This window comes from Pongo pygmaeus, chromosome 16 (genome assembly GCF_028885625.2).
Source record: "Pongo pygmaeus isolate AG05252 chromosome 16, NHGRI_mPonPyg2-v2.0_pri, whole genome shotgun sequence".
In the NCBI taxonomy this organism is placed as follows: domain Eukaryota; kingdom Metazoa; phylum Chordata; class Mammalia; order Primates; family Hominidae; genus Pongo; species Pongo pygmaeus.
In genome coordinates, this window is record NC_072389.2 from 70,241,917 (window position 1) to 70,254,033 (window position 12,117).

Genomic DNA, 12,117 nt, shown 5'->3' on the forward strand with positions numbered 1-12,117 from the left:
GGGTTCAAGCGATTCTCCTGCCTCAGCCTCCTGAGTAGCTGGGATTACAGGCATGCACCACCATGCCTGGCTAATTTTGTATTTTTAGTAGAGATAGGGTTTCTCCATGTTAGTCAGGCTGGTCTCGAACTCCCAATCTCAGGTGATCCACCCGCCTCGGCCTCCCAAAGTTCTGGGATTACAGGCGTAAGCCACCATGCCCAGTGACAATGTCATTTTACTGCTAGTCACCAACATCAGATAAATGAGCTTTTCAAACGACCAGTGATACTAAGACCACCTCACAGAAGGGTGTGATCTCAGCCACTGTGGCCTAAACAAACACGTGTGTGCATGTGCACAAGTGAGAGGGAGAGAGAGGAGGCAGGAGGCACAGTTTTTACACAATTCTCTAGTTTATTTGTCCAAAATAAATACAACCTGAGAATATCCATTTCAATGTCCCCAAACACTATTTATCCCCTGAAAAAGCAGCTTAAAATATAGGTGCACATTTTGCAGCTTATGTTCTTCGGTTAGGCTCTGAAGGGTGTTTGTTCTGGGCTGGGCTAGGCTGGGCCTAGCTGTAGAGACACACCTAAGTTCCGTTCTCTGTTTGGAGGCTGTACCCAGCCTGAGTCCCCCCCAGTCCCCTCCAAGAGCCCTGATGCTGCTTCTGGAGCACCTGTCTTCATTGCCTCTCCCTTCTGCAGCCCGAAAGGAGGGATGTTCAGGACTCTGCACCTCTGTGTCCAGCCCTTGCAGAGAGCTTTGTCTTCTGACACCAGCTACCACACATGCTCATTCTCAACTGGCACAGAAAGGGTTACTTCTGACCCTAAAGCAGCTGACCCAGGGCAAAGTGAGAGAAACTGAAGCACAGCTGGTATATGGGTTTAAAGTACTCTCCCTTTAACCCTGCCAGGAGGCTAAGAGTCCCTAAAAAATACAGAAGGGGACACTGCCCACCTACTTCAGTTATTCCCTGGGGCCCTGGGCCTCTAGGGAGCAGGAGGACGGAGAGGCCACAGGCCACCCTTTGTCTTCTCTTTGTGGGTGAGGCTCAGAGGTTTGGGTCCATGTTCTCCTGGTCTGAGGCTGCCTCATCATCATCTGGAGACTCCTGGATCAGAGCCAGAGAAGCCCAGTCATGGGTTTGTGCTGTTCCACAGGGCCATAACCTGGGGGCCAGCATCTTTTTCCTCTTGCCCTCACCCCCAAAGGAGCCAGCAGAGGGCTTTTCTGCCCCCACCCCAGGTCCCACTGGGCTGGCCCTCCCTCTGTCCTAGCTCCCACCCCACCCATGGCCACAGCCCACCACTAGATGACTCCCTCTCACCAGACTGAGGCCCCTGCCCCGCCGCAGGGTGGCATAGAAGTGCAGCACACGGGGGTCACAGCGAACCGCCGTAGGGTCAAAGTCCAGCACACGTAGGCCCTGCAGGCTGCGGGCCCGGGAAAGGGCCACATAGGCCTGGCCACTGGCAAACACACGGCCCAGAGAAATCTCCACACAATCCAGGGTCATGCCCTGGGGGATGCGGGGACAGAGATGGAGCCAGCTCAGCCTGAAGTCCCTTGCCCCGAAAGGCCTGACCCTTTACCAGCCTTGCTACTGCCCCTGGATCTCCTCGTCCAGTCCAGAGTCTCTAGACAGAGGGAGAGCATGACAGCAGGTGGCTGTCTGAGTAGGAGAGGCACCGGGAGACAGATCCAGGTAAGAGTTGAGGGATGGAGTGAAAGGAAAGCACTCAGGCTCTGGGTCAGACAGGCGTGGAGCTGAATCCAGGCTGCCACTCACTAACTGTGTGACATGGGACATGTCCCTTAACTTCTCTGAGCTCTGGTTTCTTTCTGTGCAAAATAGGATTATTCATTATATCTATACTTTATACAATGGTTGTATACAATTTATACAATTTAACGTATCTAGTGGTGGCTTAGAAAATGGTGGGGCAGGAGATGGCAGAGGGGAAGTGAATGCATCCAGGAAAGGGAGAGGAGGTGGGCTTGGAAATTCACTAAAGAAAAGTTTATTCTGGGCTGGGTGTGGTGGCTCACGCCTGTAATCCCGGCACTTTGGGAGGCTGAGGCAGGCAGATCACCTGAGGTCAGGAGTTCGAGACCAGCCTGGCCAACACGGCAAAACCCCGTCTCTACTAAAAATACAAAAAATTAGCTAGGCGTGGTGGTGGGCGCCTGTAGTCCCAGCTACTCTGGAGACTGAGGCAGGAGAATGGTGTGAACCTGGGAGGCAGAGCTTGCAGTGAGCCGAGATCACTGCACTCCAGCCTGGGCGACAGAGCTAGACTCCGTCTCAAAAAATAAAATAAAATAAAATAAAAAGACACATAGGCCAGGCACAGTGGCTCACACCTGTAATCCCAGCACTTTGGGAGGCTGAGGCGAGTGGATCACAAGGTCAGGAGATTGAGGCCATCCTGGCCAACAAAGTGAAACTTCATCTTTACTAAAAATACAAAAATTAGCCAGGCATGGTGGCAGGCGCCTGTAGTCCCAGCTACTCAGGAGGCTGAGGCAGGAGAATCTCTTGAACCTGGGAGGTGGAGGTTGCAGTGAGCCAAGATCGCGCCACTGCACTCCAGCCTGGGCAACAGAGCAAGACTCTGTCTCAAAAAAAAAAAAAGACACATAGACCGCAACATGCCTCACTTCCCTCTGCCCGCCCTGTCCCTGCCCCCTACACCAGTGCTCACTTGGCTCTTGTGGATGGACATCGCCCAGGCCAGCTGGAGGGGCAGCTGCTGCCGACTGAGGAGCTGGCTCCCGGTGGCCTGTACCGTCCAGCGGTCAGCGCGGATGACCTCAGTGACTCCACACAGGAACCGCACCTGGGGTAGCCCTAAGGAGAGCATGGAGCAGTCCAACTTTAGCTCTGCTTCAGGGCTCTGAGGCGAGGAGCAGGGGCCTTTGGAGCTTTCCTTCCTAGTCTTTTTCTCCCCACCACCATTCCCGGGGCCATGCTGCAAAGCCCTGTAGCAGGACTGCCACCTCCTCCCAACACTTACCTCTCCCTTCTGCCTCGAACCCGACTACCACCCCTCGGGCACCATTCACCAGACCCCGAGACACCGATAAGTTTTTCACCAGCATCACCTGCAAGGGAGAGAGAGGAATGGACAGCACCCCCCTACCCATGCCTGGTCTTATCTTAGCCATCGCTGTTCTCAGAGGCTGAGGGCAGGGAGCTGTCATGAGGACACTGAATCCCAACCTTAGCTCTGCCACTGGCTGCCTGTGACCCCTGGGGCAAGTTGCCTTATCTTCCTCGGTCCCAATTTTTCTTTATGTCAAAGAGGAATAATATTTGCTCAATTTGCCCCAGAAGGAGGTGGTAAGGGATCAATAAGGCAACCTCTATCACAGGGCTTTGAAAATGATTGGCTCAGTTATAGGTACATCTGTGGACCACAGATCTTGAGGGATGGCCTCTAGGTCCTGCCACCCCTCTCAGATACACTGTGCCTGCATTTTCCCCTTGGGTGCCCTAAGGAAAATCTTCTGCCCACCCCCAACATTGGGGGAGGAATCAGGACTGTCTCCCGTTTATAAAGTATACTACAGAAGACAGCTGTGTGGGGTAGGTATTTCATTCCCCATTTTTAGGGATGAGGGGACAGAGCTTCAGCAAGGGAAAGAAATTTGCCCAAAACAACACTGCTTGGAGGACCTCCTGGTGTAGGAAGAGAAAAACAGTAGAAAGCTTAAGATGGGAAGGTGGGTGGGAACAGGAGGCAGGGAGGTTTTCAGTGTGGTCAAAGCTGGGCCCACTGGCTGCAGAGTTGTCTGGGCAGAGGGATAGGGATCAGCAAGGCCCATGCAGGACAGTCCAAGCTCCCAGGGGCTAGGCCCTGCTTCCCACTCACCTGGGCCCCCAGCTTTAGTTGAAGGAGCTGGCTAACGGGACACTGGGCATCCAGGGTACTAGCCAGCTCAGGGTTGCTGTCCATAGCCTCAAATCTGTGTACCTTACCTGGAGAAAAAGAGTTGAGCAAACAGATCACAAATCACTGACTTTTGACTCAGTATCCCAAAAAAGACTTTTTAAAATTTTTATTTATTTTTATTTTATTTTTTGAGACGGAGTTTCGCTCCGTTGCCCAGGCTGGAGTGCAATGGCACGATCTCGGCTCACTGCAACCTCTGCCTTCCGGGTTCAAGCGATTCTCCTACCTCAGCCTCCCAAATAGCTGGGATTACAGGGGCCCACTACCACGCCTGGCTAATTTTTTTGTATTTTTAGTAGAGACGGGGTTTTGCCATGTTGGGCAGGCTGGTCTCGAACTGCTGGCTTCAGGTGATCTGCCTGCCTGGGCTTCCCAAAGTGCTGGGATTACAGGCGTGACCCACCGCACCCAGCCTCCAAAAAAAACTATTAGACCAGAGCATGGGGGTAGGGAGTAGAGGCAGCGCAGGCCTGGGGGGCTGTGGAATTTAGTTCATCACACCTCTCAAAGTCACAGTTGCATTTGCAAATATGAGGGCCTTTATGGCTACAGAGGTTGGGGGCCTAGGACCCAGAGGCCCAGGTTGCCTGGGGGCTACATCTGCTTATAACCCTTCCCAGCTGGTCTTGCCCAGCCCAGGCTCCCTGCTCACCTGGCAGCTCCTGAAGCCGCCTCTCGTTGGTGAGGGCCACATCATCCTGGTGGGTGCAGAGCCTCGTGGCCACAATCCCATCTCGCCCCACCTTGTGGGAAGCTGTGGCCTGGAGCTGGCGGGTCACCTCATCTGAACACCTGTTGGGGCTGGACTGTCAGGGCAGAGCCCACCTGTGCAGCAGGGAAGGTGGGGAACATGGGCAGGATGGCTCAAGCAGCAGGCCATGGGTCAGGCCTTGGGACTGGAAGAGGGCACCAGGGAAGAGTTGCGCCCCCTCAAGCTGGCCAACCTGTCCCTTCCAAACTTGGACCCCAAACATGGGGAATAAGCAGGGGCAGGGTACTGAGCTTTGATCACAGGTGGGCACCCTTCCCTGTGCTGCCCCAGGTCAGAGGTTACCACCCTCCCACTCCATAATGCTCCTGAGGAAGTTGGCTGTGATGAGTGACCACAGGCTGGAGATTTGCAGGACCCAGATTGGCTTCCAGGGTACAATCTTCTGTCCACTTGCCTGCCACCTTGGGTGAAAAATCTAGCTTATGTTTCTTTTTTGTTTTTGTTTTTTGAGACGGAGTCTCGCTCTGTCACCAGGCTGCAGTGCAGCGGCGTGATCTTGGCTGACTGCAACCTCTGCCTCCCGGGTTTAAGCGATTCTCCTGCCTCAGCCTCCCAAGTAGCTGGGACTACAGGTGGGTGCCATCATGCCCAACTAATTTTTGTATTTTTAGTAGAGACTGGGTTTCACCAGGTTGGCCAGGCTGGTCTGAAACTCCTGACCTTGTGATCCGCCTGCCTTAGCCTCCCAAAGTGCTGGGATTACAGGCCACCATGCCCAGCCCCTGACACCTATTTTATGCCAGGTCTTGTGCTAGGTGATGGAGACCCAACCCTGAGGGAGGCTGGGTCCTGGCACTCATAGAGCGACCATCTCCTATGATGCCATGATGGTCTTGACTACAATCCATCCTGAGTTGCCCAGTGCCCTGCCCAAGGCTCCTCTTCCTGCATGGAGTGCTTGCTCCCCCTTCCATGGGTCCTTCTCTGTGTTCCACTGTGGCCCATGCCTGGATCCTCATCCCGTAGCCCCTTCCCCATTCAGCAGACCTCACCTGCCCAGCCTCACGGCCTGCAGTAGAGAGATGAAGGTCTGGTCTGCCTGCCTCCACACCTTGGTCAGCTCCAGGGTCACTGACACACACCTCTTCCAGCTCTTGGCCTGGTGGGGGCAGGGTGGGGGTGGGTCAAGGAGCAGAGCAGACCCCCAAGGAGAGCAGAGCTAGGAGGTGAGTAGTACCTGGAAGCAGAACCGTGGGGGCTGGGAGTCCTTGGTCACAGGTGGCAGCTGCAGAAAGTCCCCACAGATGATGAGCTGGATCCCTCCAAATGGCTTGTTCTGCTGCCGGACAGCTCTGGAGAGGAGCGTGAGGTGCTTTAGGGGCACACGAAAGACCACCAGGTCCCAGTTCTCTCCTGCTGCCCTCTGAACATACTGACCTGGCCACGGCCTCCAGTTTGTCAAACAGGTCTGCCTCCACCATTGAGATCTCGTCAATGACCAACCGCTGGCAGTTCAGCCAGCCCTGCCGCACGCCTGGCCTTTGGGCCAGGGCCACACACTGGGCTAGAGGAGCCTGGCCTGAGCCGATGCCTGTGAGTGACACTATTCAGCCTGGGCTAATACCCAAAGCTTCTTTTTTTTTTTTTTTTTTTTTTTTTTTTTTGAGGGAAGGTCTCTTTCTGTTGCCCAGGCTGAAGTGCAGTGGCACGATCTTGGCTCACTGTAACCTTGGCCTCATGGGCTCAAGCGATCCTCCAACCTCAACCTCCATAGTAGCTGGGACTACAGGCACACACCACCATGCTCAGCTAATTTTTTTTGTTTTGTTTTGAGGTGGAGTCTCGCTGTGTTGCCCAGGCTCAAGTGCAGTGGCATGATCTTGGCTCACTGCAAGCTCTGCCTCCCAGGTTCACACTATTCTCCTGCCTCAGCCTCCACAGTAGCTGGGAGTATAGGCGCTTGCCACCATGCCCGGCTTATTTTTTTGTATTTTTAGTAGAGACGGGGTTTCACCGTGTTAGCCAGGATGGTCTTGATCTCCTGACCTTGTGATCCACCCGCCTCGGCCTCCCAAAGTGCTGGGATTATAGGCGTGAGCCACTGCACCCGGCCGCTAATTTGCTAATTTTTAAATTTTGTGGAGACGGGGTCTCACTGTGTTGGCCAGGCTGGTCTCAAACTCCTGGGCTCAAGTGATCCTCCCATCTTGGCCTCCTAAAGTTTTGGGATTACAGGAGTGAGCCACCGCGCCCAGCCCCCAAAACCCCCTCTTTATGCAGACCTCCCCTCTCTCCCTTCCCAGAAGCTGGGCTTGCTCTTAGCTCAAGCCCTAGGGGTTCCTACTTACCTGCAAAGGCATGGAGGGTGGTGCCCCCGATGTGGCAGGCTGCCACCCCAGTGCTGGCAGTGGCCACAGTGCCTGTGGGGGGCAGTGAGCCCAGGATTCGCTTCAGCAGATATGACTTCCCTGTTCCTGGACAGGGGCAAAGTTAGACAGGTCTCCCTGTTCCTCTATCCCACCCCACCTCTGTCCCCCTACCTCCTCTCTGCCCCCACTACCTGCACTCCCAGTGAAGAAGATGCTCTGGCCTTTCAGGACGGCCCTCAGCACAGCAGCCTGTTCCTCAGAAAGCTGTGGCTTGGTGGAGGGCAAGCTCAGCCTCTTCACAGGCAGAGGCCACCTTGGGGCTTCCTGGGGGGAACAGAGCTGTCTCAGAGCATCCTCCCACCCACTAGGCATTGCCCCCACCATTCTTGGCCCACGTGCAATGCTGGGCCTGGTAACCATTTGTCCTCTGCTGCCTTCATTCCTTGGAGCTCTTGGGTTTGCCTGGAGAGCTTGCCAGCAACTACTGGGGTACCGATCTCTCCTTGTGCCCTGAAGACCCCCATTGTCCAGTCCTGGGCAGACCACCCCAGTGTGGTCCAGACCCTCCCTCAGCTCCTTCCCCTGGGTTCCCTAACCCTTCTCATCCTGTCACCTAAGTTTCTCTTCCTATCACAAACCTGTTTCTCACCTCAAAACACCCAAGCAAAACTCTGCCTAGCCAGGGCCCCTTCTTGTCCTGTCTCTGTCCTCTCGCCAGCTTAGTGTCAAACCCTGGTGGGCTATGATTCACCTGCCCCAGCCCACAAAAATTGTCAAACCCACCAGACTTTTTCCCCCTCATCTGCTTCAACTGTTGGCTGCCCAGGACACGAATGACCACTTCATTCTCTCCATAAGCTCCTCTCCTCTGGGCCTATTACCCTCTTCCCAGCATTCTTTCTGTAGTCCTTTGCAAGCCTCCTTCTCTTCTTTCTCTCTCGCTCTCTTTTTTTTTTTTTTTTAAGGAAGAGTCTTGCTCTGTCACCCAGGCTGGAGTGCAGTGGCGCGATCTAGGCTCACTGCAACCTCTGCCTCCCGGGTTCAAGCTATTCTCCTGCCTCAGCCTCCCAAGTAGCTGGGATTACAGGCGCCCGCCACCGCGCCCGGTTAATTTTTGTATTTTTAGTAGAGAAGAGGTTTCACCATGTTGGCCAGGCTGGCCTCAGAACTCCTAACCTCAGGTGATCCACTTTAGCCTCCCAAAGTGCTGGGATTACAGGCGTGAGCCACCATGCCCGGCCTCTGCTTTCTCTTTTAATGTAGCCAGGTCCCATTTCCTGTTTTGACTTACTCCATCTCAGGGATTACACTATAACAACCACAGGCACAATTCCCACACCCCTGTCATACTCAGATGTCAGATGGGTATCTGAGATAACCAGCAGCGCCCTCGAATACCCACACCAGCTTCCCCCCAAACTTGGGTCTCTAGGTCTCTGCCATCTTAAAGAATGGCACATCTACTCCTAAATGTGTCCCCTCTTTCCCGTTCTCACTGTGCTAGGCTCGGCCCCAGCCTGGGGCTCCGCAGGCCGCTTCACCAGCGTGGTGTCCGGAACTCGGGTGGCCGCCCCGAGCCGCCGCTCCACGGGCTGCACAGGGCTGATGGTGACGAAGTCGCGGGGCCGCGGGCCCAGCAGCTGCTCTCGGGCGGAGGCCGGCCGGGGACCCGGGGCCGCAGCCAGCTTGAGGCGCAATGTGCGCAGGAAGCGGCGCAGGCGGTCTGGGGGGCAGTCCGAGAGCAGCAGCTGCACTGCGCCGGCCCCGGGGGCGCCGTGGGCGGGGAGCCGCAGGGTGCTGCGCCCGGCCTCGGCGAAACGCGTGAAGAGGCGCGCGGCGCGCAGAGGGAAGCAGCGCGGCCGCCCCGCGGGCCCTGGCGCTTGCAGCCGCAGCATCAACTCGCGGCGCTCGTTGCGACCCAGGCTCAGCTCCGCGGTGCGCAGGGCCTGGCGTCTTCGCGGCTGCCCGCCCGGGCTCAGCTCCTCCACAGCCACGCGGCACCGCAGCTCGGAGTCCTCGTATTCCCCTGCCGCCGCCTCTATGCCCGAGAGCATCGCCACCGCCTCTGCAGGTCTGCGAAGACACCGGAGCACAGGGGTCATGAGGATTCATGAGACGTAATGGGTGCTATAGGGAACGTAATGGATGCTACAAAGGACGTGACAGGGAGCAGGGTCAAGGCTACACAGGATCACGAGGACTGTCACTGGTAACACAAGGAGGTCACAAAGACAGAGAAAGGGCTTTGGGCTAACCGAAAATCCACCCTTAGAATGTACCCTGGGCCGGGCGCGATGGCTCACGCTTGTAATCCCAGCACTTTGGGAGGCTAAAGTGGGCGGATCACCTGAGGTTAGGAGTTCTGAGACCAGCCTGGCCAACATAGTGAAACCTCGTCTCTACTAAAAATACAAAAATTAGCCGGGCGTGGTGGCGGGCGCTTGTAATTCCAGCACTTTGGGAGGCTGAAGAAGGAAGATCGCTTGAGCCCAGGAACTCGAGACCATCCTGGGCAACATAGCGACACCCTCTAATTAAAAAAAAAAAAAATACATATAAATACATAAATATGCATACATTATATATGTGTGTGTGTATGTATATATATATATACACACACGCACCCTGCTACACAATTTCCATTTCTATATACACAATTTGTACATATATACACACACACAACAATATATACAATTTATATATATGTATATATCTATATCTATATATACACACACACACACATACACCCTGCTACACAACAATTTCCAGAGCGGCGGATGGGCACCCAGGATTAGGGAGCCTCAGGTGTCCTGCAAGGACCTCACTAGAATGGGGGTCCCTGCGCAGAAAGAATCCTCCTTCCCCGAGACCCAGGGGCAGCACAGGAATCCTCAGAGTCCTCTACCCAAGAAGCAGGAGAATCGCCCGTGGAGAGATGCAAAGAGGGCTGCCGTGTAATAAGCGCCTTCTGCCTTGCAGGTACATTCACTGGCTTATATGCAGCGGGCAGGTCTCACTATTCCCCGTGTACAGACGTGGAAACAGGCTGAGAGAGGGAAACTCACTTGCCTTTCATAAGCCACAGCAGCTAGTAGTCAAAGTCAGTGTGATTCCCATGCCCTCGCCCTTCCCACTACCAAGGTGGGGACGAGGTGGAAAATAGTCGGCTAGGGAAATCGCAGGGGACCCTGGAACCCTAGAATCCATGCTCCCTCAGGCTGACCCACTTGTCTGCACCCTCCTGCCGGAAACCCCTAGATAAATCAGGCTCTTTGCTCCCCACCTCTGGGTTCGGGCAGACACTCACTTGTGCCGACACTCAGATGAACAAGCAGATCTTAGCCGGCCTGTAGCGAAGCTCCGAAACTAGAAATTTTTCAAATGCTAGAGGCAGAAAATCACCCAATCACCGACTGGATCTTTAAATTCTCCAGCCACTCAGAGGTAGGGGCGTAACAATGGGCGTGTCTTTCTTTGCGTCTCTACTCCAGAAGCTTGGGCTGTACCAATTGCCTGCTAGAGGAAGGAGGTTTATGGTGGTGACCGATCATACCAAATCCAGTGGACTGCTGGGCGTGGTGGGAGGAGGCCGCCGCCGCGGCAGCCACCCGGCGGCGCGTGGTGTCGGGTCTGAAAACCCTACGCGACTCCGAAGATTTATTTTCAGAACCATCCTTCCAGCACACTCCCTCTCCCCTCTAGCCCGCACACAGAGGCTAGGCTTAGCCTTGGGGAAGATCTGCCTTTGGTCCCTCACACCCCTGTTTACACTCACAGTACCATTGTCCAGTTCTGGGCAGACCACCCCAAGGCCTGCCCAATCCCTCCCCCGCCCCCAACTCTACATCCTTCTCTGCCTTTGTAAGGGGCATTTTACGCTTTGGCTCTCTCACCCAGCTGAGGCCCATGAATGAGAAACTCTGAGACCTGTGCCACGTGCTAGAGGGTACAGCGGAAGCGAGTAGAGTCTCTGTCTTCAGGGAAATTTTATCCCTCTTCTTGCACAGGATGCTGAAAGAATTTACTTTTAATCATGTTTATTATTTCATTGAAGCTTGGAATTACATAGCTGGAAAGGATCTTACAGGTGAGTCTGGCTACCTCATTTTACGGATAACGATAACTACCACGGATTAAATTGCCCTTTCCTTTCCTTTTTCCTTCCTAGGGCTCACTCTGTCACCCAGGCTGTAGTGGAGTGCAGTGGCGCAATCTCTGCTCACTGCAACCTCTGCCGTGGCGCGATCGTGGCTCACTGCAACCTCTGCCTCCTGGGCTCTGGTGATCCTCCCGCCTCAGTCCCCCAGGTAGCTGGAACTACAGACGCACACCCGGCTAATTTACACACACACACACACACACACATATATATATATATATATATATATATATATATTTTTTTTTTTCGTATAGACGGGATGTCACCATGTTGCTGGTCTCGAACTCCGGAGGTCAAATGATCCACCCACCGTGGCCTCCCAAAGTCCTAGGATTACAGGCATGAGCCCAGACCTTATTTTTCAAATGAGAAAAAAGCAAGGCTTCCAGAGATTTTACTGAAGGTCACATAGCTGATATAGAGAGCAAAACCAAACATTGAACCCAGATTACCTGCTCGCTTAATCACTCCATGGGGCTTAGTTACTACACCACACTGCTCCCAGTCTGTTAGCGGTAGAGGGTGGTGACTGAAAGTTGTCCAGGTTCTTGGCGTTTTGAACAAAGAATTGGACAAAATGCCCATCAAAGAAAAGAAAGAGTGAAGCAACAAAATAACAAAAGCAGGGATTTTTTGAAAACGAAAGTACGGCTAGGCGCGGTGGCTCACGCCTGTAATCGCAGCACTTTGGGAGGCGGAGGTCGGGGGATCACTTGAGGTCAGCAGTTCCAGACCACCCTGACCAACATGGTGAAACCTTGTGTCTACTAAAAATACAAAAATTGCTGAGTGTCATGGTGGGCATCTGTAATCCCAGCTGCTTGGGAGGCTGAGGCATGAGAATCACTTGAATCCAGGAGGCAGAAGTTGCAGTGAGCCTGGATCGTGCCGCTGCACTCCAGCCTGGGCGACAGAGCAAGAACTTGTCTC

The 12,117-nt window shown here is 54.3% G+C and overlaps 1 protein-coding gene across 5 annotated transcripts; it reads right to left on the reverse strand.

The window, feature by feature from the left end:
* Positions 1-376: 376 nt before the first annotated feature.
* Positions 377-11,781, reverse strand: PIF1 (PIF1 5'-to-3' DNA helicase). Of its 5 annotated transcripts, none has more exons than XM_054450169.2 (13): positions 11,640-11,781; positions 8,525-9,101; positions 7,220-7,352; positions 7,008-7,133; positions 6,097-6,250; positions 5,897-6,011; positions 5,712-5,818; positions 4,600-4,739; positions 3,867-3,973; positions 3,009-3,096; positions 2,697-2,842; positions 1,319-1,510; positions 377-1,102 (listed from the first exon to the last, which is right to left on the reverse strand). In XM_054450169.2, exons 2-13 carry the CDS (start codon positions 9,080-9,082, stop codon positions 1,043-1,045), a joined length of 1,926 nt encoding a protein of 641 aa, XP_054306144.1. In that variant the 5' UTR covers positions 9,083-9,101; positions 11,640-11,781; the 3' UTR covers positions 377-1,042. The 5 variants fall into 5 exon arrangements, with proteins under 5 accessions (XP_054306144.1, XP_054306145.1, XP_054306146.1 ...); XM_054450170.2 differs by lacking the exon at positions 11,640-11,781 and adding an exon at positions 10,336-10,390; XM_054450171.1 differs by lacking the exon at positions 11,640-11,781 and adding an exon at positions 10,312-10,390.
* Positions 11,782-12,117: the final 336 nt, after the last annotated feature.

Bases quoted from the DNA above. Each gene is read 5' to 3' on its own strand.
- PIF1 (XM_054450169.2), bottom strand. From the start codon at position 9,082: ATGCTCTCGGGCATAGAGGCGGCGGCAGGGGAATACGAGGACTCCGAG. The intron at 7,134-7,219 runs GTAGTGGGGGCA...GCCCCTGTCCAG, and splicing joins CTTCTTCACTGGGAGTGCAG to GAACAGGGAAGTCATATCTG. The intron at 2,843-3,008 runs GTAAGTGTTGGG...TGCTCTCCTTAG, and splicing joins GTTCGAGGCAGAAGGGAGAG to GGCTACCCCAGGTGCGGTTC.